Source organism: Sporobolomyces salmoneus (genome assembly GCF_050403485.1).
Source record: "Sporobolomyces salmoneus JCM6883 DNA, S_salmoneus_JCM6883_v1_ctg35, whole genome shotgun sequence".
NCBI lineage: Eukaryota > Fungi > Basidiomycota > Microbotryomycetes > Sporidiobolales > Sporidiobolaceae > Sporobolomyces > Sporobolomyces salmoneus.
The window spans coordinates 121,300-144,483 of NW_027481128.1; the positions used below are offsets into that span (position 1 = coordinate 121,300).

A 23,184-nucleotide genomic window follows, 5' to 3' on the forward strand; every position below is an offset into this window, starting at 1 on the left:
AGCAGAGCACGTCAATACTGAGCGGTCAAGCAACCTCTCAAGGTCCGAACGAATACCAATCTCGAGCGGCAAACACAAGAACAGGTTCGAACTACCTTTTTGCGAGGATTCTCAAACAAACCCGACCGAAATTCGCGTGCAAACTAGTCGTCGAGGTGCAGAGGGACTGTCATAGAGCAAGAACGGCGTCAGGGAAAAAGCTTAATCTAGCGAAGCCGAACGAGAAGACGTACGCATTCTACCAAATGAACCATTTCTGCTCGAGAACCAACCTGATACCCCGTTTCCCAAATTCTTCAACCACTGTGGCCTCTTTGTTACTGTCACGAATCTCTTCCCAATCCCTTGGTCTTCCGTCAAACTTCATATGCAGTCTCTTGACAGCATCCATCCTCTTCAATGAACTCGTTGCGGGGAGAGCGTGAAGGAACGGAAGGAAAGGAGCGTAGGATGTCTCACACCTGTAATAGATTGCGAGAGAGGCGAGTTTGGGAGGAAGAGCGGCCGCAAGAGTGTCCGTCGCGAGCAAGTCGAGGGAAATTCGGTTGTCGTAGTAGTCGTCAATAGTGAGCACGCGGAGGGAGGAGAGAGGCGGTAGGACACGACTGAGAAGGGCTGGTACCCTCGGGAGGTGTGAGAGGCGCGAGGGTAGTTGGAGGCAGAGACGTTCGAGGTTGGCGAAATTGGCGAGATTCAAATCGTCTGCCAGGGCTATGGACAGGTGACGGAGGGAGCGTCGTGATTGCTCGAGGGTAGAGATCCACGAGAGAGTCGAATCGAAGTCCCTTGACGGAATCCTCTGCGTGAAGCTCTCGTACGATCCACGAAGGACCGCAAAACCGGGTTCGACCGGCAGCAGACTTCGGAAAGTGAATGAAGGCTGCATCCTGCCGGCATTTCTTTCCTGAAAAGATGCCACCGTTTTGTCCATGCTCGCTTCGGTTCCGCTCGGAGTGTAAGCGAGATCGAAATTCTTCGCTGCGATGAGCAGTTGGAAGAGCTCCTCGACCAGGACTGTCGGTTCAAAGAGGCCTAACGGAGTTTGCCGATCCTCCGGATATTCCATGTCGCCCCATGCGGCTCCAGAATCAACATTGCGAACGAGCGAGCAAAGTTGAGGATTTTGACGAAGGGTTGAGAGGAGAAGGGACGTTTTTGGGGCCAATTCGAGAGTCCTCGATTGATTGACGTGGGACTCTGAAAAGTGAATGCGGGCGGTGTCGTAGAGTCGAGGGCGAGCTGCCGAGAGAAGAGCTCTTGAGGTTAAACAGAATCGAGCGAGATCTCGTTCGTCTGCCACATGATCGAGGATGCTTCGAAGCACGTCGTATGGGAGGTAAGGTGCCATGCGAGAGATCTGAGTAGGAATGAGCAGCTGTAGATGGGGCAGAAAAGATGAGGAGATGGAGATGAAGATGAGGAGGGAGAGAAGAAATGCAACGGAGTCAGCGAATCACGCAGGGCACGGTAATAAAGCAAGGATGTGGCAGACTCACAAGTGATCAGTGGGATTGACCTAGCAGAAAAGGAGGAGGAGAAAGACAGAAGAGAGAGAGGAAGCGCCGAGGGTCGTCGCGTTTTGCAGCTTACACTCTACCAATGTCAACAGAAACGTTACAGGAAACGATAGAACGCCTCTTACCGAACGGATTGGGCGCACAAGGAGACGAAGAGCGGGTTCCGATGCGATACCCCGCTCGACCTCTTCACGTCTTGTTGGCTTGTTCTGGCAGCGTAGCGAGCGTCAAGATACCACTTATAGTGAGGGAACTACTCAAGGTGAACCGAATAGTCCCCTCAAACGTCGAGTGATTCCTGACTCTGTTTCGCGTTCTCGACAGTTTGACAAAGTTCAAGTTCAAGTAGTTGCGACGAAGTCAGCTTTACACTTCTTTGACAAAGAAGAGCTCGAGCGAGAACATGGCGGGGAGGTCAAAGTATGGACGGACGCAGAGGAATGGGCAGTGAGTTCTTTTCCTCGCAAAGCAAAACGATTCTCACTTTGCAAGCAGCTTACCGTTCTCTCTTCTCGCAGGGATGGTCAAAGATCGGAGATCCCATTCTACACATCGAGGTGAGCGTCACTCGCGTTCGACAATACTCACTGAAGTCTAACCATCTCGACGTCCGGGAAACAGCTTCGAAGATGGGCAGATCTCGTTCTCGTCGCTCCTTGTTCAGCAAACACTCTCGCGAAATTGAATCACGGCCTATGCGACAACATCCTCGTGAGTCTTAACAATCCTCCCAAGGCGCACGGAACAGTAGACTGACGATACTCGATTCTCAAGACTTCTCTCCTGCGAGCACTCCCTCAACAAGTCCCCGTGACGCTCTACCCAGCAATGAACACTCACATGTACTCGCATCCTCTCACCGCAAAGCAACTCGCATTCGTGAAGGACGAGCTGGGCTACAGGGTCGAAGGACCAGTTCCGAAGAAACTCGCTTGCGGAGACGTCGGCGAGACTTGTTCCCTGAGTTCTTTCAGTGAGAATGCAGTAGCTGATCGAGGTCGCTTGTTGTCAGGTATTGGTGCGATGACTGAATGGAGCGATATCGTCAAGCACGTCAAGAAGGAATACAAGCTCATCGAGCGGGAAGAATCAGATCCTTGAAACGTCTTCGCAACTCAAGGGATGGTATCGAGCAGAACGCCGCAGGTTCCTTCGACTCGACGAAAATTGCGAACGAAAGGGGGGGAATTGCGATTCAGAGGGGATCCAGAGGAAATTTTAAACGATTCGGAAAACGGAGAGGAAAAGCGGGAAGTACAACGAACAAAGGCGGAAAAGGAACGAAAGGAACAAAAGGCGTAGGTGTACACATACAAACGACGGTGAAAGGGGTGAGCGGGACAGGAGGAGAAAGGAGGAGCAGGTGTCTTTGTCGGCTTTCGGAGCTCTTCTTTGCTAGGCCCAATCGGCAAAGCTCGCCCCAACGGCTGCCTTCTTCTTTCCACCTCCTCCTCCACCGAAACGTTCTCCACCGGAACCTCCTGAACGACCTCCCGAAGGATTCGTAGTGACCAATAAAAGTTGTTTGTCGAGTAACTGCAACCGGATTGAGATCAGTTGAATTCATTCTAAGAGAGAGAAGCTGTGTGACTCACCTCATTGGCAGTCAAGAGTTGTTTCGTCAATGAAGAGAGATAGGTCGTCAAGAGTGCGTCGTTGTATTCCTACGTGCAAAGGTTCTTCCTTCTCAGTACGACTGTTCGCATTCTGGTGAACGAGAGAGAATCCTTACAGTCATGAACTCTTTCTCAAGTTCACCTCCACCGACTTGACCTTTCAATCCGCTCACGAGAGCTTGGATTTGTCGCAAAGTTTCGTCGTCCTTCTTCGCTTTTCCTTGGGAGACTGCGGTGAGGTAAGTCGTGATTTGCGCTACCCTCGAAGACAACATGGAGAGAGCGTTGCGTTGAGACGATAGAGTTGCGATCACTGCCGAGCAACAAGGTTCGGGTATCAGCTACCATGAAGAGAACTCGATTACCCGAGGCTAGGACTCACGAGCAGATGCGGTCGAAGAGGCAGGATTCGTCGTATCGTCTTGAACTTTGCTAACTTCATCTACTGCGACTTTCTCGGCTTCTCCCGTTTCGATTTCGTATTCAACTTTGACGAACGTCGGTTCAGGTTCTCCCGTCTCCCTCGGTTCCAACACGGTCTCGTAGATCGTCAAGGGTAAATCTTTCGTCGTTGCTGAGGTGCTTGGACGACTCGAAGAGAGTTGGAGGAAGAGAGGAGATTCGTTGTAGACGAAGAATTGTTTGTGAAGTTGAGTTTCGGCAGGAGTAGGAGCTTCTCCAACAGTATACCATCCGAGGAAATCGAACGTCGGGAACACTTGACGGAACTGATCTCGACGAGTAGTGAAGTAGGTGTGGTCCAACTCGAGTTCAGACGAGTCGGGAGCGGAAGAAAGTGCGAGTTCGAAAGAGTTGATGATGTCGATGTTGCGACCTTGTTGAGTACCGAGGAGACCACCGACTACTCTCACGTTGGGGTTGTTCGTGTTGAGAGATTGGCGCGTGTAATGATCAGAGATATTGAGCAGAGGGAGCGGATGACTTTCGAGAGGTGGAGGTCAATTCTCTCTCTTCCTGAGCTCGAGAAGCAATGAGACTCACAGGCTGACTTGTAGACCTTCCTCGGTAGCCATACTGTTGATCTAGGAGCCGAGATGAGCTGGATCGAGTGAATGAAACGGAGTCAAGCTGATGATCCCGGCTTGCCTCTCTTCTCATCATCTTCAACTCTCGTTCGCCAGCAGGAACATACAAGATGAGGTACTATGCAGATAAGTAAGCCTACCCTGTCCTCTTCCGATGCGACTGCCCCTTCCATGGATTTCTCGATTTTCCCGCATGCTGATGAAACTATCCAACCCTCCTTGATAGATTCCCCGAGGTACGCCAGTGCTCTCTCCAGTGATGTCTTATATGAGCTGATTGGGACGTTGTTGTGCGCGTACAGGTTGACGAGTTGGTCATGGTTCAAGTGAAACAAATTCAAGAGATGGGAGCCTATGTCAAGCTCGTAAGCCCTCTGTACAAGTCGTAGACTCTCTTTGAGCTGACTCGGAGTCACTTGTGTGATTATAGCTCGAATACGACAACATTGAGGGAATGATTCTTTTGTCGGAACTTTCGAGGAGACGAATTCGTTCGATCCAGAAGCTTATCAGGGTAGGAAGGAACGAGGTAGTAGTCGTTATGCGTGTAGACAAGGAGAAAGGTGAGCATTCGTTCCTCTCCGTTGTCCCTTGACTGATGGTTTGAACTCAATTCTGTTTCTCTCTTTCGTCAGGTTACATCGATTTGTCAAAGCGACGTGTTTCCGCCGAGGATGTCAACAAGTGCGAAGAAAAGTACAACAAATCAAAGACGGTTCACACCATCATGCGACACGTTGCCGAGAAGACGGGAGCCGATATGGAACACATCAACGATCTCGTTGCTTGGCCTCTGTACAAGAAATATGGACACGCTTACGATGCGTTCAAGCTATCAATCACGTAAGAATCTCTCACCTAGGCTGTCTGACGAAACCGAGCTGACGATTGGATTTTCGAATCGAAAATAGTGAACCTGAATCAGTTTTCAGCGAATTAAACATTCCTTCCGACATTTACGAAGAACTACGACACAACATTGCTCGACGACTCACTCCTCAACCTGTCAAGATCCGTGCCGATCTCGAAGTGACCAATTTCAGCTACAACGGAATCCTGACAATTCAAGACGCTCTCGCTGCTGGTGAAGCCCTCTCGACGGAAGAAGTACCGATCAAGATTCGACTAGTCGCCCCTCCGCTGTACGTCATGGTGAGCAACACTACGGATAAGACGGGTGCGATTGAGAGACTCGAACAGGCGATCGAGGCGATTGGAGAAGTTATTAGGAAAGAGGAAGGCGGATCTTTGAACGTCAAGATGAGACCCAAGGCAGTTAGTGAAACGGATGATCTCGAGTTGGCGGCGCTCATGGACCGAGTCGCGAGGGAGAACAAGGAAGTTTCGGGTACGTTCCAACGGTCTCTCTTTCCCCTTTGTTAATTTACTAAATCTTCGTGCTCTCCCTGCAGGTGATGAGGACTCTGAAGACGAGTAAGTAGATGTGCTGTGACGGGAGAGAAAGCTGTGATGAGGATTAGCAGTAGCAAGTTTGCGACAGTTTTCTCGCTCTTTTTTGGCAGAGTCAGTTATAGATAGAACTCGCGCTGGTCACTTTTACCCCGAAAATGTAACCCTATTGTTCATTCTCAGCATCTCGTTGCGCTGCGTGTTCGCGTTGAACAAGTTGGCCTTGCGATTTCTTGAGCGATTTCAAGTTGCGCTCACTCTAAACACATCAAATCTCAGATATGGGTTGGTCTCGCGCGTGACGCCTTATCGGAAGACTCTAGTGTACTCACACAAGTTCGTATGTCTACAGCGTTCAACTTTGGAGGTGGAAGCGGAGGATTCTCCTTCGGCCAACCTGGTCAGTCTCATCCCTCACTCGCCTTGCTCGCATGACGCGCGCCAACACCTTTGTAATGCTCTAGCTTCTACATCAACGACGACCCCTTCAACTGCAGCTCCTACGAGTTTGTTTGGTCAACCAGCTTCAACGACTAATTCGACCGCTCCTTCCGGTGGTTTATTCGGTGGAGGAGCAACGAGCAATACGACTAGTGCCCCTACCTTCTCGTTCGGTGCGCCCAAGCCCGCCGCATCGAGTGCTCCCTCGACTACTCCTTCGCTTTTTGGTGGAGCATCTGCTTCGACTCCCGCGACTACTGGAGGTGGACTCTTCTCTACTCCAGCCAAACCTGCAGGAGGTCTCTTCGGAGGTGCAGCACCTAATCCAGCAGGATCGACGACGCCTTCCGGAACTCCAGGTCCTTCCGCTCCTCTATTCGGTGCTTCAAACCCGACCGCGCCCGCTCAGTCAGGAGGATTATTCGGTGCAGCAGCTACGAGCGGAAAGAGGGAGAATGATTCGGGAGGAGAAGCCGCGGCGAAGAAACCTGCGTTTGGAGGATTCTCGTTTGGTCAACCGGCTCAACCTCCCGCCTCGACTTCGACTTCGACGACTCCAGCAGCGTCTGCCCCGGCTACGACGAGTCTCTTCGGAGCTCCTGCTCCAGCTGCGCCTAAACCCGCTGAAGCACCGAAACCTTTGTTCGGAGCGCCGAGCTCGACTTCGACGGGGACAACTCCTTCTCTAGGATTGTTTGGCGCGAAACCGCCTGCGACGACAGGTAAGCGCATCTCTATCATGTCAGTGACATGAGTCGAGCTCATAACCTGTCGATTTTTCAGCTCCCGCAACGTCTTCCGCCCCTTCACTTTTCGGAGCAAAACCCGCCGAATCTTCCACTACCCCCGCCACGACCTCAGCACCTTCACTCTTTGGCGCTAAGCCCGCCGAAACGAATACGTCGGCCCCTGCAGCCGCACCAGCAGGTACGTGATGGTTTCATCTCTGCGTTCCTTTGCGAAATCAAATGCTGAACTTCTGCTCGTATAGCTCCGGCACTTTCTCTCTTCGGCGCTAAATCTGCTACACCCGCTACCTCAGCTCCTTCAGCTGGTGAGCCCTCTTAGAACACCGCTCTTGAGACTTATTGTGAGACTAATCGATTCGACTTTTGTTTAGCACCAGCAACTTCAGCTCCTTCTTTCTCCTTCGGTGCACCGACCAGCTCAGCCCCGACCACCAGCACTACTCCTGCCGCTCCCTCGACAACGACTCCCGCTCCCTCCCTCTTCGGCGCAAAACCTCCCGCTAATTCTTCTTCGACCGCTCCGGCTCCGAGTTCGGCCCCCGCCGCCTCGACAGGAGCGCTCACGTTCGGCGCCGCAAAACCTGCTGCAACGAACCCTGCCACTTCGACTGCCCTCTCGAGCACGACAGCGACCGCTCCGACTCCGTCAATGTTGAAAGGGAAAACTTTGGATGAAATCGTTACGGGATGGAGTAGTGAACTCGAAGAGCGAACGCGAGACTTTGCCGATGTTGCTGGAGATGTAAGGGAGTGGGATCGAGTCTTGCGAGATAACGGAGAACAGGTAGGCTCGCAAAACGTCTCTCGCTCTCTCGCTTCAAAATACGATTTAGCTAACTTTGCCTTCTGAATGACTGATAGATTTCACAACTATACAACTCTGTACTTCCTCTCTCGCCCTTACAAACTCAGATCACCTCTTCGCTCGACTATATCGAATCGCAACAGAAAGAGCTTTCCGACGTTCTCGACAATTACGAAAAGGAGATCGGAGATCTCGTCGATCAAAGCGCTACGGGAGCTGGATGGCGAGGTGGAAGCGGTGCGGGAGGAGCTGAGCGAGAACGAGAAATGGCGTGAGTTTCGTTTCTTGTCAGCGTGTTCTTTCGAAGACTGACGACCAGCGGCACTTGCGATTCGTAGCTACAACCTCGCTACTTCACTTTCTTCTTCTCTCGACACTACTTCGACATCCCTCACTTCTCTGATCCAAACTCTCAACTCCCTTTCCCCTTCGCTATCATCGAGCGGCAAAGAAGACGATTCTTCATCAAACGAAGATGCTCTCGTTCAAATCGCCGCCATCTTGAACGCCCATCTCGGAAGTCTCAAGTGGATCGAAAGTACGACGGATGGGTTGAAGAAGAACGTGAGGGATCTGGAAGGACGAGTTGGCGAAGTCGCTGGAAAGGTCGGCGGCGGAAGAGGGATCGAAGGAGCGAGAGAATCTCCTGGGCCGAACGGACGTATGGGTACGCCGAGTCGACTGGGAGCGAGCCAGAGATCAGGTTCGCCCTTTGTACGAAGATAGGGAAGAAACTGCAATATTGGGAATTTTTTTTATTCGTTCATCTCGGGATGAATCTGCTCGGTCAGATTTAGAAGAGTTGTCGCGCTTCGAGATAGAAGTGCTCTCGGCGAGTCTCGCCAAGAAAGCCGCTCTGCGCGAAGTGACGGAGCTCAACAAGATCTTCCTTTCAGACTCTACTTTTGACAATCTTTTCTACAACTGAGAGCTGCTTCTTCTCCAGTGACTCGTCCCGCGGTGTTCTGCCCGCCCTGAACGCTGCGAGAAGAATCCTGATCTCCCAATCTGCGTCTTCAAAGTCGTCCGGTCTATCTCCGACTTCGGTTTTAATCGTTCGAGGTAGACGCTGCAAGAAGCTCGATAGAGGAGTCTCGGGTTGTTTCGATTTCTTTTTCGGAACTTGTTTCTTCTCCTCCTCCTTCTTCGAAGCCGCTTCTCCGGGAGTTGGTTCTGGCTTTTCCTCCTCCTTCTCCGGAACGGGAAGCTCTTTCTTCTTTCGCTTCGGCACGACCGCCTTGAACAGCTCTTCGAGATCGATAGATTGTAGACCTTCGATCTCGTCGACGGCTCCTCCTCCTCCGAGTCGTTCTGTGAACCATTTTCCGAGCTTTGAAAGACTGAAATCGTTCCTGTCGATGGTGACACAACAGCGAGACTCGAGAATCGAGAGCGTCATATCGGCGAGGCGAGACAACTGTGAGGAAAGTGAAGGATTGTCGTGGAGGGAAGAAGTGTGCGAGAGAGCGTAGTAAGAAGGATTGTGTTCGAGGCGTCGAGCAAGGAAGGACCACGAGAGGAGATCGACGATGTCTTGCCTCGTGGAGATTCGGTCGGCAAGGAGATCGGCGAGGACAGTCGAGGAAAGAAGGGGATCGAATGGGAGGTCGGATTCGAGGGAAACTCCTTGCTGAAGGTATTTCGAGTAGAGCTCCGATTGATCTTTCTGACAGAGAACGAGGAAGTCGGCCGAGGTTTCTTGAGACGGTGGCATGGCGAGAGATTGCATCTGAAGTAGTTCGGGCATCGGATAGTCTTGAATGGTTCGTTCGGGTTCTCCTGTCGACGATTGAAGTGCTGCGTACTGAGCGCTCATAACGACCACGAGACTCGCTCGTACCGGCAGTGTCCAACACGCTTCTCGAGATGCGATGAGAACTCGAACGAGTCCCGATCCAAAGAGCTCGAGAGCGAGTCGTTGTTCGTCCGGGCGAAGTCCTTCGTGGAAGACGGCGATACCGTGAGTGAGAGCTTCACGAAGATCGGGATCCTTGAGCGAGCTAGAGTAGGCCTCCACCGTTTCGAGTGATCCATCCGAGACGAACGATTCTTCGAGATCGGAAGCCGAATGAGTAACGAGGTCCTTCGCCGTTACTCGACATTGCGAACGAGACGGTACGAAAGCGATTGTCGACCCGGAAGCTGTCCTCATGGCGTCGTATGCAGGTTTGACCATCGCTCGGAGAAGGGAGAAAGAGTGGGGAGTAGAGAAAGGCTGGAAGGTTGTGCTGAGCGACGAGGTGCGAGTTGCGGGCGAGAATGAATACGAGGCTTGCTCGGGGACGTCGAGCCACGAAGAGACAGCTCGAGCATCCGAGAGCGAAGAACTCGATCCTACGATTCGAGTGCTAGGGTGTTGCCATCGAAGGCGGGAGATTAGGAGTTCGTATTGAGAGTCGAGAGCGTGGAGGTCGTGCGCAAGGATAAGAGCGAGATTTTCGAGAAGATTGGGTTGAACGACGATCTTCTTGACTAGCGGAGAAGGAGAGGCAACGACGATGCAGGGTCCGGAAGTTGGGAGAGTTTCCAAGTCGTCCGAACGGGTAAGAGTTGAAACGGGTATCTTTGCGATGCGAGTGAAGACGTGTCGGAGGCGGAGTGCAACTTGACGAGCAAGTGCTTTTCGCGGGGTAAGGAAGAGAACTCGAGCCGTAGGATCATTGTTGAACGCTCGCCTGACAAGTTCGAATCTCAGTCAGTCAGCACGTCGTGTAGTCTTTTGTATAAGGGAGAGATGGAGCGCACCAAATAGCTAGCTCGAGTAAAGTACCTCGACTTGGGGCAGATGGGCTGCAAACGAGAACATTTGAGGAGGTGTGGAATACGGAGTGGAAAGCTTGAGTTTGAACAGGATCGAAGGTCGGCGAGTCTTGACCATAAAGTTCTCTCAGAGCGGGATGTTGTGTGAAGGAGTCGAAAGCGGATAAGAGAGGAAGATCGAGGAGTGGAAGATGAGGCGGAGGAGCAGGCGGGAGGACGAGTCCTTCGAGATCGACGACGTACTCCTCCTCGGCTCCGATCCATCTGTCGGAAATGGCTCGGACGTAGAGAGGTTTCGGTACGGTCGTGACCGGGATGGTGAAATTGATACGGATCACGTTCGAGTGAGGTCGGACGAGGATTCGAGCCATTTGTAAAATCGACATGTTTTGATCGTCTTCGACCCAAACCCAGAACGCTTCGGCAGTTCCATGGTGCTTCTCCGCCCATTCGAATGCCTTGCGAAGTTCAATGCGAACGCCGAGGAGGTCGTGCGAGAGGGGTTGTAGCGAAGTCGAGATTTCTACCGACGGCAGTTGACGTGCAGCTCGAGTAGCGAATCCTCCGAGTCGCTCGTTTTGATGAATGATGGCTCCGAACTCGGCGTCAGGCATCGAAGCGATTTCGTAGATCGGCAAGTCGTCGGCCCATTTCTCGATGTTGAAGAGGAGATCTGCCGGGAGACCGAATTGTGCGAGAGGGTGAACGAAAGACCACATTCGCTCTGGTGTCACAAGAGTCCATAATCAGTATCGACATCATGGACGAAAACCGGAGAGAAAAGCAAACTCACTTTCGATAGACTTGCTCATCGACAAAAGTTTGACGGAGACCGGAGCCCAACGTCTCGCGAGAGCGATATCGAGGAGAGCTCGAACGATACGGGCAGCGTTTTGCGAGACGTAACCCATATCTGAAATGAGGGCGAAATCTTCGACACCGGTGCGAGAGATGAAAGCTTGGAGGAGGATGTTGACTTTGCCGGCGCTCGAATCGGTTCCACCTCGAACTTGACAAGGACAGCTGTCGGATTCCATCATCGCCTTGAGTTCTTCGACCTCGTTCTCTCGTACTTGAATCTGAGCGAATTCGACCGAAGACGCGATCAATCCGAGGATGTCGGCTTCACTCATCGCGGGTCGGAATAGCTTGTTGAAGATTTCGATACTGTCGTTCCGAATGTAGTACCGAGAAGCGATCCTTCCGAGGTCTGTAGACGTGAGTGTGCCGAGATCAGGGTCGTACTTGATCATCTGACATTCAACGAGTCGTTTCGCAGAGTTGCTGATGAGAGCGTGTCGTTTACTTCCGATGAGCGGGTCTTGCATGACTTCGTCGGCGGTCATGCCGTATACGAGAGGGTTCTTGCGCATTCGAACAAACAGGTACGAGTAGCCGAGCCAGCGAACTCCTTCGTCCATGTTTGTTACGGTTCCGAGACTGATTTCGGCGTTGAGGGAATCGACGAGGCCGGCTACGAATCTAGGAGAACGCGAAACTGTATGAGCGACTGAGGTACACAACGAGATATGCTAGAACTTACTTCGATTCGATCGGGTGTTGTTGGGAGATAGCTGAGACGTAGTGATCTAGCTTGTCGCTGGTCGTACAGATGTAGCCGACACCTTGATCTTCGTACTGAGGTCGACCTGTGATTTGACTAACAGTGAGTAAGCCCCTCAGTGCGAATGAGGGCTCGTCGACTCACCAGCTCGTCCGAAAATCTGCAAAACGTCGAGGATGCTGAGGTCGACGAAAGATCCTTTTCCAGCGTCGTAAACCTGAGTACCCTTGATGACGACGGCGTAGGCTGGCAAGTTGACTCCCCAAGCGAGAGTCGCGGTACAACAAAGGACCTGCGTGAAGAGATCTGATGAGCGAGCACGAAAGGAGATGGTAAAGAAATTTCGACTAACCTTCGTGACATTGTTCTCGAACATCCTCTCAGCGATGTTTCGATCTGATCTCAACATTCCGACGTGATGGATTCTGTTCGACAATGCGAGATGGTTAACTTTGGGTCTTGAAGTGGAAGAAACGAAGAAAGACTGACCCGAATCCGGAAGCGGCCAAATCTTTCATCTCCCGATTCCTACTGCCCGCCAAATCTCGCTTGAACCCTGACCATTTGTCGTTCGTTTCCGCAGCAGAGGGATCGAGCAAGTCGATGATTCCTTCGGCCTGCGCTTTCTCTCGTAGCATCTGAGCCGTCTTGACCGTGTCTTTCCGAGCGTGAACGAATACCATGCATTGGTGACCAGCTTTGACGAGCTCAGCGACCTGTGAGACCCGAGATGAGTCAGTACCTAGCGACAAAATCGGTCATGATAGATCAACACAGACGGACCTTGTCGAATGCAGCGTTGTCGAGATTCGTCCGACTCGCGGGACTCCCAGGTTTGCCCTTGACGCCGACGAAGTGTTGTTCGAGGGGGACAGGACGGAAGGACGAGTCGAAAAAGAAGAGTCCAGTATACCGATTGACTCTGTTTCGATGGCGACATGGATTAGCTGAGTACCTGACACCGGCTTCGAGGAGAGACTGACCCGAGGAAGTCTGCGACGTCTACGTAATTGGGCAAGGTAGCAGAGAGTCCGACAACTCGAATCAAGCTCTGAGATGATTCGACTTGACGTTGAGTTCGAGCGACGATAGATTCGATGACGGCTCCTCGATCTTCGTGAAGAAGGTGCACCTCATCGATGATGAGAAGTTTGACTTTCTGTGGTGGAGAGGAAAACCATGTTATGTTGTCGGTGAAACGATTCGAAACTCGCGGTTCAATCAGAAATCCTCGAGACTTACCTCTGCGACTTCCCCATCTCCGCTACCAGCTCCTTTCCTCGTCACAACATCCCACTTCTCAGGAGTTGTAACGATGACTCCCGTCTCCTCAACCTCCTTCTTCGTCATTTTCATATCTCCCGTCAATTCTCGACACTTCACTCCCGCCCAAGCCAAACGTTTCGCAAACTTTTGTGTGATCTCAGCTGCGAGAGCTTTCAGTGGTGCGACATAGATGATCTTATATTGACTCGCTGGAGGTAGTTTTGGAGCGTCGGACATTGAAGTGAGAGGAGTTGAAGCGAGACTGGAGAGACATCGAAGGATCGTGAGGAGCGCGACATCGGTTTTACCCTATTGACGAGGCTAGAGGAGTCAGTCTCTCGAGTCGATCAGAAGGACAGAAAAGGCTCCGCGAGACTCACAGCACCAGTGGGAGCGCAGACCAACATGTTTTCATTCGAGCCGTAAGCGACTGGGTAAACGATACTCTGCAGCCGATTCAACGTTTTGTAGGCCTGTCCGGTGACCAAGACCAAGAACTCATCAGTCGACGCTCTATCGATGAGTGGGAGGTCAACGGACGTGAAAGGTTCGTTTTCCCCAAGGGTTCATGTCTTGAATCGGGACCAAAGATTCATTGAACCGAAAAGGGACAGCCTTCGGAGCGGGGATCACAATCTCTTCGTAGTTCTGTAGCGTGAGATATTGAGGTCAGCTTCGTCGAGCATTCCAGAGCGAGAAGAGGGTAGACAGCTCACCTCTTTGTGCATTCGCACTGTTCCGATCGGAAGGGACATCTTTGAGCCTCCAATGTTTAGTCCGCTAGTTTTCGAGGCGAGATACACGTTCGGGTATTGTTCCGCTTCTTCGATAGCAGCCTGAACGGGAGCAAAAGGATCAGTTGGTCCAGCCGAAGCTTTCGAAGCTAATGTCTCGAGCGTAACTTACTCGTTTTCCAGATATCAGGGCTCCAGGTCCTCTTTGTAGATCTTCCTCTCTCCTCCTGAGCCATTCCTCAACATCGGGTTCGTCATAAGATTCCCCATCTGCTCTCGCTTTCCCTTTCTCCTTCTTGATCATCTTTCTCGCCTGCTTCATCGCTTGGACTTCTTCTTGAGTTGCGAATTGAAGTTGCGCGCCAGGAGTGTAGTCTCTCGCTTGAGCGGAGAGTTGCGCCGAGGAGGGTTCTCCGTTCGAAGCGGTCGCTCCGTCGTGGTGTTCTGCTTCATGCGCTCGTCCTGCTTCTTCGACAATCTCCGACCGCCTCCGGACTGCCTCTCCCATGTCCTCGATACCCTCAAATCCCCAAACATTCAGCAGAGACTCCTGGATCTCGGCGTCGTCCCTCTGACTCTGTAAAATTTCTACGACCTGTTGCGCCTTGTACTCGTCCGGTAGTACCGTATGAAGCCATGTCAGAGCTGGGCTCGTCAAGGCAGGGTTTGATGGTCGAGAAGGAGCAGAAGGAGAGTCGGAGGAAGTTTGGTGAAGGAGAGGAGAGAACGGATCGAGATCGAGGGTCGGGATCGACGCTGGGGGTTCAGAGTAGCCTTGCGAGTGAGGGGCGAGGTCTTGAACAGCTTGTAGAGCTTGCTGGAGAGCGGAAGATGAGGAAACTGATGACGGAGTCGATCGTAAGAAAGAGCGTAGCTGGTCCGCTGTTTGCGGCGGCACCGGTGCTACCATTCTACTCGTTTGCTTGCGCCTTAGTACGGCGCGAAAAGTTGGAAAAGAGAGGTGAAATAGGTCGTTGAAAGAATCTCGCACTCGCTCGAGTCGGAGATCGAGTCGGAGAAATTTTGTTATTTCAAGGCCGCATTCAGCGCAGCGAGATGCTGAAGCGCTGTGAAAAGCTAGCAAGGCATCTATCCCGCACAAGAAAGAGGAACGGGGAGGCGGAAACGACGCTTTTTTCAGAAAACAAAACTCCGAGTTGGACTCGCGAATGGGAAACAAAGCGAGTCTCGGCAAGAGCGCTGCTCCTACCCATCTAGCTCACAGCTGACTCATATAGAGAGATATCACGACAAAGAAGAAGGGAAAGGATCGAAGTAAGCGCCGGAGTAATCTTGCTCGATCCAGTACGTTTCGAGGTCTGTCGGCAGTTCAACCGCCGAAAAGACGCTTTCGTGCTCAGGTGGAGGAGGATCGAGAGGCGGGAGGGGAGGCAGGGAATTCAGGTCGTCGAGCTGAAGAGGAGCGGGAGACTGGGTTTGAGGCGGATTTGGACTCCCGTCTAGGGGCTGAGAAGTCGAATGAGCTCGTGGAGTTGATGGAGGCGTTACGCTGTTCAACGAGGAGGGCAGACCTTGTTGCTCATTCGCGTCCAGAGTTGATGCAGACTCCGCCAGGTGCTACACGGGAGGGTCAGCTCAGCTCTAATTTCCGATTCGGCAAATATTGAACTCACTTTTCGCACGCAACTTCCGAAGATCTCGTCCCATTCAAAGTCTGAGTCAATGTCACCGTCCTCATCGACCGGGCATTCGAGTGTACGGTGACGCTTGATCGTGTTCCTGAGAGAGAGAGAGGGCGAAGAATGGGGAGCACGAGGAGTGCAAGAGGAGAATCAGCACCAGAGCTCGTAGCATCAGTCTGAGAACGACTCACTTGTCTCCACTCATGATCCACGTCGAATGACATCGATCGCACTTTGTTCTACCAGTTCTCGTGGTGTGAAGTTTGCGAACGTGTCTGATCAGAGACTGTCGCAGTCGGAGAGTGGTTAGGTGAGCTCAGAAGCGGCGGCACAAAGAACATGGAAGGGAACAACTGACATTCTGAACAGTGAAGGCGGCGAGGCAGAAAGTACACATCTCAGACCCACTCCCGTTCGCGTCACTTGCTACCGTGTCCCCCGCTAACTCGCTTCCCGCCATACCTTCTGTGCACGCCGATCGGGAGAGATCGTAGAAGTGCAGTGGATGGGGGAGGGAAGTAGTAGGACACGTTATCTCGCGCGAACGGTTCTTTGACCCTCCTCCGAAAAGTTCCGCGGATCACCCTCGGTCCAGACTCCGGCGAAAGCTTCGAAGCAACGGTGTTTGACTTGCTTCCATGCGATGAGGGTCGATAACTCTTCCGTAGACCTCCCGGCCTTCAGTGAAGAATATAAAAGCGATGTTGAGTGACGCTTTGTTCGACGAGTTTTGGATGTATCTATTCAGCGAGGTGCTGAAGAGGTCTGCTCAGTATACGAGCACCGCTAGAGTCCATCGGAAAGGGCAAGACTCACCTTGCAGGCGGGAACCGAGGCTTTTAAGTCGACTTGAGAACCTCAAACTCTCTCTGCGGTCCCGTCCTCTTGTTGACCGTCGTCTATCTCTAATCATTGTAGCTTCTTACTGTCCCTATCCTCCTTGGGCTGAACGTTCGCGGGTTGCTTCGACTTCGAGAAACGAGTGACGATTCCGGCGAAGAGGGCAAGTAGGAGTGGATAGGCGTAATTCGAGAAGAAGTATTGGGCCCAGTTGATGTAGCAGTTGACGCACGGCATTCTTTCGCCTGAATCGAGGTAAGTGGTCGGGAGCAAGGAGCAGGGTTTGGCGAACTTTCTCCTTCTTTCTCTTCCCCACCTCAAACACGTCAACAACCTTTCCTACGAGCAGATCGGGCCCGTCAAGAGCAGCACTACCTTCGGCCTAACTAGACCGAGAGATCTAATCTAGCACCCAACTCGAACTCGACTGTGCTCCTTGTTTCCCCTTTCATTCATCAGGACAACGCGAGATGAAGTGAGTGCGATGTCTCCCATGGTTCTCGAGACTATGAGCTGATCACGCCGTACCTCTGATAGCTACATTCAGTTGGAAAAGTTGGGAGAAGGAACGGTCAGTCGAAGTCGAGAGGACTCTCTCTTCCGTATCGTTAACCTGTGACTGATGTCCCGTTGTATGATGAACAGTACGCTACTGTACACAAGGTGAGCTTATTTTGGCGACTTGCTGCTCACCTGGAAGATTAAGCTCAACATAACTCAACTTTCGCATTCGCACGTTTAGGGTCGCTCTCGCATCACGAATGAACTCGTCGCCCTCAAGGAGATCCACCTCGATGCCGAAGAAGGTACACCCTCGACCGCAATCCGCGAGATCAGTCTCATGAAGGAGCTCAAACACCCAAACATCGTTCGACTGTACGACGTGATTCACACCGAATCCAAACTCATGCTCGTGTTCGAATACATGGACCTCGACCTCAAGAAGTACATGGACTCGCATGGGGAACGAGGAGCGTTGGAACCCGCTGTCGTGCGTTCGTTCATGTGGCAACTGTTGAAGGGAACCGCGTTCTGTCACGACAACCGAGTTTTACATCGAGATCTCAAACCTCAAAACTTGCTCATCAACAAGAAGGGTGAATTAAAGTTGGCAGATTTCGGACTCGCTCGAGCGTTCGGAATTCCCGTAAACACGTTCAGTAACGAAGTCGTCACGCTTTGGTATCGAGCTCCCGATGTTCTACTCGGATCTCGAACGTACTCGACAAGTATCGACGTTTGGAGTGCTGGTTGTATTATGGCCGAGTGAGTCCCTAACTCGCTGAAACGCGCTCTTTCTCTCTGGAACGAAAGACTGATCCGGTTTTGGTGTTTCAGAATGATTTCGGGAATCCCTCTCTTCCGTGGTCGAGACAACAACGATCAACTAAATCAAATCATTCGTATTCTCGGAACTCCTGACGAGGCTACCCTACGAAGAATCGCTTCCGAATCAGTGAGTTACTTACCTCTGTTCGAAATTGGCTTCAGACAAAACTGATTCTCTCTTTGTCTTGCTTTCAGCCCGAGGTTCAACTGAGACCTTTCCCTCGCATGACTCGTATCCCTTGGAACTCGCTCTACCCGAAAGCTCACCCTCTTGGCGAGTTTGATCTCTGTTCATTGACATCGGACAAACGCTGATTTTCTTTGAGTCATCAGCCCTTGATCTTCTCGACAAACTTCTTCAATTCGATCCCGCACGTCGACTCGATTGCACCTCCGCCCTTCACCAGTGAGTCTTGATCTTGATCTTGATCTCGTCCGATTTGGAGAAAGCTGACAGCCCATTTTTCACCTTGCGACAGCCCTTACTTCTCTGCCGGTTCTTCGTCTTCGTCTCAACAGCAGCAGCAGCAACAAATGACAGCTGAACAACAACAACAGCAACAAATGCGTGCAATGGAAGAAGCGCAAAGGGCTCAACAACAGGCTTATGGCGCGAAAGCCTAAACTACCTCCTCTCACGTCTTTCTCTCACTGGCTTTCTCTTCACTCTGTTTTATCTTGTGTGTTTCGTCCTTAATTCACGATCTGTGCTCTTCTATGTAACACAACTTGTTTCCTCTCCGACGTGCGAAACGTGATGAGTGCTGTTCAATAGTGAGCGACGAGGAGCGAAAGAGAGCAAGAGCCGAGAACACGAGAGTAGAAGTTCTATCAACCAACAAAAAATGGCTGACGAGGAAGAATTCCCACGCACCTCTCTTTCTTTCCTTTTTCTCTCTAGAGACGGCATCTCTTCCCTCCCTTACCTCATATCGTACCGCATCTTACTTTCCTTCATCTCACACTACCACCTATCTTTATCGCATTCTCTCGGATCCAGTTCGAATCGAAATCTTCCAATCGATAAACAAACCCCTGAATCACTCAACCAACCACTCCCACCCCAAGCCTTCCCGCCCCCCAGCGACCCAGTCTTCGAAGCCATGTCTCCTCGTACTCGATCATTAATCCTTTCGGCGTTCGCCCTCCTCGCGGTCGCATCTCCCGCTCTCGCGATTGGAGATTTCCCTTGTGCGGGATCGACCGACGCTCAATCGTGTTCAGCCTGGAGTACCGACAGTGAAGCTCAAGGAGAGATCTCTGCTAACGCGATCTGTCAACCTGGTGAGTCTCCCCATGAACGATCTTCTCTCTTTCCTCTTTTGTTTGTTTTTTGTTGACCAAGAAATCTCTCTCCTCTCTTCAGACCCGATCAACCCTTCGATCTCGTACTGCGGATACGCTAACGCTGCCTGCACTCAAGATCTCGACTGTGACTACGGTGAGTCATAGCTACTCTTTCTGTCGTCATCTCTGAGTCATTTCCTCATCTTCCTCGTCGACGTTGTGAATAGGATCTTGTGGATCGGATGGTGTCTGCAAAGGATACTTGGGAGACCCCTGCCCCAACGGAGACAATGATTGTCAAGCTTTCTTCTTCTGCGGAAGTGATCAAACTTGCGGAGGTGTCGGAGCGTGAGTCATCGTCTCACTCACCGTCGTTCACGTCCCCTTTGACCTCGAGAACTGACACATTGCTTGTATTGTATACAGTGCTTGCAGTAACGGAGATCCCGCTGCCCCTATCCCTTCGCCTAACGAACAATGCACTTCTCGTAAGCTTTGTCGCTGTTCTCCCTTCTTGCTGATGGTATTCGAGGCTGACTTCATTCCCCGCTCATAGAATCGTGCGACACTTCGACGAAGCTCTGCGATGCTCCCCCGTCGAAGGGAGTCCCCAACGGTTACGGATGCGCTTCGAACGAAGTTTGCCAATCCGGTAAGTTTTGCATTCTGGCTTCTTCCGTCCTTGGCGATTCCCTCGCTGACCACGCAAACGTCCCTCGACGAGCAACGTTCAGGTTACTGCAGCTCCGACTTCCTCTGCGCTCTCGCTCCTTCAGCGGCCGCTTCGAGGAACAAGGTGAAGCGTACTCAATGCCCTTCTGACCAACTCGCCTGCTCTATCGGTGACGGTTACGAGGTAAGATTGACCTCTGCTTGAGTGCCTCTGGGAACCAGAACTGACGATTCGCGTCTGAATAGTGCATCGACGCCCAAACCAACTTGGAGCAATGCGGTGGTTGCACGTCGGAAGGACAAGGACAAGATTGTACTGCCATCTTTGGTGTCGAGAGCGTCACTTGCGAACAAGGTCGTTGCGTCGTCGGTAAGTCATCTGGTTTTTCCGTTCAAAAGTTCGTTTCGCTCATGCTCGCTCGAGCTTTTCCGCAGTTTCGTGCGTCCCTGGACTCCGAGTCAGTGGAGACGAGACTTCTTGCGTTCTTTAGAGCGTGACTAGTTCTTCGTTCTCTTTCTCTCTTCGTCGTTTCCAAAATTTGTACCTCTCCGCCGCAAAACCGCATCTCCACCTGGACCCTTCCTTCATCTCCATCTCGCTCAGGAACCAGTTACAAGCTGTCACACTGTTGTACGACTATCACAAGCTAACCTCGACTCAACCGTCCCTCAATTCGACACATTCTTTCGTTCCCTAACTTATTTCGACTAGCCCTCTCATCCTCGACCCATTAACTAACTTTTCACCGTCTATCGACCATCGTCACTCATTCCCACCTCGAAGCAACTATCGTGCCTCTCGTCATCAAGTACCGACCATCAGAACCAGGAGAAATCGTTCCCTTCGAAACCAGCAAAGTATATTTTCCCTTCCCCTCTCCTCTCTCGCCGTCTCTCATCGTTTGCTTCAGAGTCTTCTTAATTGTATGTACTCTTAGTAAACATCCTTATGCTTTGTTTCGTTTTTGTTTTCCTCCCTACCCTTTTTGTCGCCCCATCTGCGAGGTATTCCATCTTTTTTGCTTCGGATAGACACTACTCTTCATTGCCTTACTTACTGATTGCAACTCATCAACCTTGATCCATCTTTCATCTTCTCCGACGACGAGCCAAGAAAACCTGCGAGAGCGCGAACTCCTTGCGAAAGAATCAACTTCCTTCTTTCATCCATTCAACGCTCTCACAACATGTCAGGATATCCCGGAGCAGGTCATCAACAAGGTCGACACACTGTAGGCTATCCAGCTCAAGGGTACGCTCAACAAAAGTAAGCCCGTTCATCTCTTGATCTCTTCTCCCTTCGTCATCATCGAACCTCCTTTCTTCGTTCTTCTTGCGACAGCTACAACCCTGGCTATGGCGCTCCTCCACCAGGTGGTCCTTACGGCGGTCCTCCACCTCCTCAGCAGTTCAATGGAGGGTACAATCCCGGCTACAATCAAGGAGCTCCCCCTCCTCCTCCTCCGAACTACAATCAGCAAATGCCTCATCCTCAAGTTCATCAGCAACCGTCAGTTCTCGCATTCTGTATCCGGCGGCTGAGCTACGAGCTGATGAAGGACGACGACGGGAATTGACAGGTATCAAGCTCCGACTCAATTCGGAGGCAACGGTGCTTACCCTCAACAGCAACAGTATTCGATGCCCGTGCCTACTCACTACGGGAGCAACAACCAGTATCACTCGAATGCGCCGTCGCAGTATCAGAACTATCAGATGCACGCTCAACCGACGGGGAACAACGCCGGATTCTACTCAAACATGTCGGGGAAACGTAAAGCTCTCTGTATCGGAATCAAGTCAGTACTCTCTTCCGTTCGTCCATCCGGTAGAGACTGACGCGGCTTGATGATTCCAGCTACCCTGGAACGAGTTCGGCTCTCGCGGGATGTCACAACGATGCGAGAAACATGAGTAAATGGTTGTGCGAACGACAAGGGTACAAGCAGGAAGATATTGTCATGCTTCTCGACACGAACGGCGCGAGTGGAATGTCAGTACCGACGAAAGCAAACATCGTCAGTTTTCGTTTTTTCACTTTCTCCGTCCATCTACCCTGTCGTTCAGTCTCGTCGACTACAGGATATTCTTCTGTGGTACTTCGTCGTCGTTTAAATAGCGTGCTGACTCAAGTGCTCGTCCCCCTCTGTGAACAGATCCGGGCAATGCAATGGCTCGTTCGCGACGCTCGACCCAACGACGCCCTCTTCTTCCACTACTCTGGTCACGGAGGAAAGACGCAAGATCGTGACGGAGACGAGGACGATGGATACGACGAAACGATTTACCCGGTCGATTTCAAGCAAGCGGGAGAAATCGTCGACGACGAGATGAACGCGATCATGGTTCAACCTCTACCTCAGGGTTGTCGTTTGACTGCGATCTTTGATTGTGTGCGTCCCAAATTTCGCTTCACTGAGCTCGTCGAATAACGAAAATCGGAGAATCTGAGACTGACCGAAATCGTTCGTTCTCGCTCATTAGTGCCACTCCGGCTCAGCTCTCGATCTACCTTACATGTACTCTACTCAAGGAAAGCTCAAGGAACCCAAGTGAGTTCTCATTTATCTTGTCGGGTTATCGTTTTCGTTTTTCGTTTGTCCGCTCACTAACTCGCTCCTTTCCGGTTACAGCATGCTCAAAGACGCTGGATCTGGTGCTCTCGGTGCGATCAGCTCGTACGCTCGTGGTGATCTCGGCGGAGTCTTCAAATCGGTCACTTCTCTCGGATCCCGAATCATGAACGGGGACAAGGCGACGAAGATGACGAAAGCTACGAGGTCTTCTGATGCAGACGTCATCAGCTTCTCAGGATGTCGAGACCGCGAGACGAGTGCGGATACAGCGATGAATGGACAAGTCAGTCATATACCTTTCAGAATCCGGCTCGAGAGATTCGCTTAGAGACTAAACACGTTCATTCTCGCATTTCCCCACATCTCTAAGGCGACTGGCGCAATGTCCTGGGCCTTTATTACAGCCTTGACCAAGTTTCCTCAACAGAGTTATCTGTAAGTCCATTCTCTCATATTCTCGTCTTTCATTTCCTCCTGATCCTCGTGCTGATTCTTGATCAATCTGCGGATGTAGACAACTGCTCAACACGGTACGCGATGAACTCCGAGGGAAGTACGACCAAAAGCCTCAACTTTCATGGTGGGTCTCTTTCACTCTCGTCTTTTTGAACGAGATTTTGCACTAATGCATCTGCTCGTAGCTCGCATGAGCTCGACGTCAATTTGATGGCTGTCTTCTAATCCTTGTTGTACAAGTTCCGCATATCCGATTTCGACGTCGTTTCTCCGTGCGAAGTGTAGCTCTTTTCTCTCGAGTCTTTTCTCTGGCGCGAAAATCGTATCCGCATAGCTCGGACATCGCTCAATAGCATGCAGTTTCAATGCGCGTAAAGAGACAAGCGAAAGTCAAGAGAAAGGAGACCGGGAAGGAGCGTTTCGTTTGGCACAGGGCAAGTCATGTACGCTGCCGGAATGAAGTTCGCTATCGC

The 23,184-nt window shown here is 51.6% G+C and overlaps 10 protein-coding genes across 10 annotated transcripts; 6 read left to right on the forward strand and 4 right to left on the reverse strand.

The window, feature by feature from the left end:
* Nucleotides 1-238: 238 nt before the first annotated feature.
* JCM6883_004181 (uncharacterized protein) lies at nucleotides 239-1,348 on the reverse strand (the record flags this gene model as incomplete). Its single annotated transcript, XM_076633219.1, has 1 exon — nucleotides 239-1,348. One exon carries the CDS (start codon nucleotides 1,346-1,348, stop codon nucleotides 239-241), a length of 1,110 nt encoding a protein of 369 aa, XP_076486824.1.
* Nucleotides 1,349-1,599: 251 nt separating this feature from the next.
* On the forward strand, nucleotides 1,600-2,618 carry JCM6883_004182 (uncharacterized protein; the record flags this gene model as incomplete). The annotated part of the gene is made up of 6 exons (XM_076633220.1): nucleotides 1,600-1,779; nucleotides 1,842-1,964; nucleotides 2,036-2,074; nucleotides 2,139-2,228; nucleotides 2,292-2,463; nucleotides 2,530-2,618. 6 exons carry the CDS (start codon nucleotides 1,600-1,602, stop codon nucleotides 2,616-2,618), a joined length of 693 nt encoding a protein of 230 aa, XP_076486825.1.
* Nucleotides 2,619-2,912: 294 nt separating this feature from the next.
* JCM6883_004183 (COP9 signalosome complex subunit 6) lies at nucleotides 2,913-4,167 on the reverse strand (the record flags this gene model as incomplete). The annotated part of the gene is made up of 5 exons (XM_076633221.1): nucleotides 2,913-3,053; nucleotides 3,113-3,181; nucleotides 3,250-3,446; nucleotides 3,516-4,075; nucleotides 4,136-4,167. 5 exons carry the CDS (start codon nucleotides 4,165-4,167, stop codon nucleotides 2,913-2,915), a joined length of 999 nt encoding a protein of 332 aa, XP_076486826.1.
* A 122-nt stretch (nucleotides 4,168-4,289) lies between these two features.
* On the forward strand, nucleotides 4,290-5,617 carry SUI2 (translation initiation factor eIF2 subunit alpha; the record flags this gene model as incomplete). The annotated part of the gene is made up of 7 exons (XM_076633222.1): nucleotides 4,290-4,309; nucleotides 4,406-4,415; nucleotides 4,482-4,544; nucleotides 4,610-4,742; nucleotides 4,815-5,022; nucleotides 5,091-5,527; nucleotides 5,592-5,617. The coding sequence occupies 7 exons, from the start codon at nucleotides 4,290-4,292 to the stop codon at nucleotides 5,615-5,617; spliced, it is 897 nt and encodes a 298-aa protein (XP_076486827.1).
* A 314-nt stretch (nucleotides 5,618-5,931) lies between these two features.
* On the forward strand, nucleotides 5,932-8,381 carry JCM6883_004185 (uncharacterized protein; the record flags this gene model as incomplete). The annotated part of the gene is made up of 8 exons (XM_076633223.1): nucleotides 5,932-5,989; nucleotides 6,054-6,752; nucleotides 6,814-6,957; nucleotides 7,022-7,084; nucleotides 7,151-7,563; nucleotides 7,641-7,855; nucleotides 7,923-8,251; nucleotides 8,311-8,381. 8 exons carry the CDS (start codon nucleotides 5,932-5,934, stop codon nucleotides 8,379-8,381), a joined length of 1,992 nt encoding a protein of 663 aa, XP_076486828.1.
* A 95-nt stretch (nucleotides 8,382-8,476) lies between these two features.
* On the reverse strand, nucleotides 8,477-14,818 carry JCM6883_004186 (uncharacterized protein; the record flags this gene model as incomplete). The annotated part of the gene is made up of 14 exons (XM_076633224.1): nucleotides 8,477-10,259; nucleotides 10,330-11,068; nucleotides 11,138-11,826; nucleotides 11,888-11,993; nucleotides 12,053-12,200; nucleotides 12,261-12,333; nucleotides 12,398-12,624; nucleotides 12,692-12,830; nucleotides 12,892-13,067; nucleotides 13,151-13,483; nucleotides 13,555-13,647; nucleotides 13,715-13,822; nucleotides 13,891-14,010; nucleotides 14,081-14,818. The coding sequence occupies 14 exons, from the start codon at nucleotides 14,816-14,818 to the stop codon at nucleotides 8,477-8,479; spliced, it is 5,472 nt and encodes a 1,823-aa protein (XP_076486829.1).
* A 335-nt stretch (nucleotides 14,819-15,153) lies between these two features.
* JCM6883_004187 (uncharacterized protein) lies at nucleotides 15,154-15,948 on the reverse strand (the record flags this gene model as incomplete). The annotated part of the gene is made up of 4 exons (XM_076633225.1): nucleotides 15,154-15,486; nucleotides 15,543-15,648; nucleotides 15,743-15,837; nucleotides 15,910-15,948. The coding sequence occupies 4 exons, from the start codon at nucleotides 15,946-15,948 to the stop codon at nucleotides 15,154-15,156; spliced, it is 573 nt and encodes a 190-aa protein (XP_076486830.1).
* Nucleotides 15,949-16,861: 913 nt separating this feature from the next.
* PHO85 (cyclin-dependent serine/threonine-protein kinase PHO85) lies at nucleotides 16,862-18,344 on the forward strand (the record flags this gene model as incomplete). Its single annotated transcript, XM_076633226.1, has 8 exons — nucleotides 16,862-16,866; nucleotides 16,929-16,962; nucleotides 17,037-17,054; nucleotides 17,134-17,657; nucleotides 17,730-17,847; nucleotides 17,916-17,994; nucleotides 18,054-18,126; nucleotides 18,200-18,344. The coding sequence occupies 8 exons, from the start codon at nucleotides 16,862-16,864 to the stop codon at nucleotides 18,342-18,344; spliced, it is 996 nt and encodes a 331-aa protein (XP_076486831.1).
* A 479-nt stretch (nucleotides 18,345-18,823) lies between these two features.
* Nucleotides 18,824-20,170, forward strand: JCM6883_004189 (uncharacterized protein; the record flags this gene model as incomplete). Its single annotated transcript, XM_076633227.1, has 8 exons — nucleotides 18,824-19,004; nucleotides 19,087-19,161; nucleotides 19,235-19,355; nucleotides 19,434-19,495; nucleotides 19,564-19,659; nucleotides 19,742-19,863; nucleotides 19,926-20,049; nucleotides 20,115-20,170. The coding sequence occupies 8 exons, from the start codon at nucleotides 18,824-18,826 to the stop codon at nucleotides 20,168-20,170; spliced, it is 837 nt and encodes a 278-aa protein (XP_076486832.1).
* Nucleotides 20,171-20,866: 696 nt separating this feature from the next.
* Nucleotides 20,867-22,936, forward strand: MCA1 (Ca(2+)-dependent cysteine protease MCA1; the record flags this gene model as incomplete). The annotated part of the gene is made up of 10 exons (XM_076633228.1): nucleotides 20,867-20,946; nucleotides 21,022-21,189; nucleotides 21,260-21,478; nucleotides 21,538-21,697; nucleotides 21,836-22,072; nucleotides 22,164-22,231; nucleotides 22,313-22,538; nucleotides 22,626-22,690; nucleotides 22,770-22,835; nucleotides 22,897-22,936. The coding sequence occupies 10 exons, from the start codon at nucleotides 20,867-20,869 to the stop codon at nucleotides 22,934-22,936; spliced, it is 1,329 nt and encodes a 442-aa protein (XP_076486833.1).
* Between the last annotated feature and the right edge of the window lie 248 nt (nucleotides 22,937-23,184).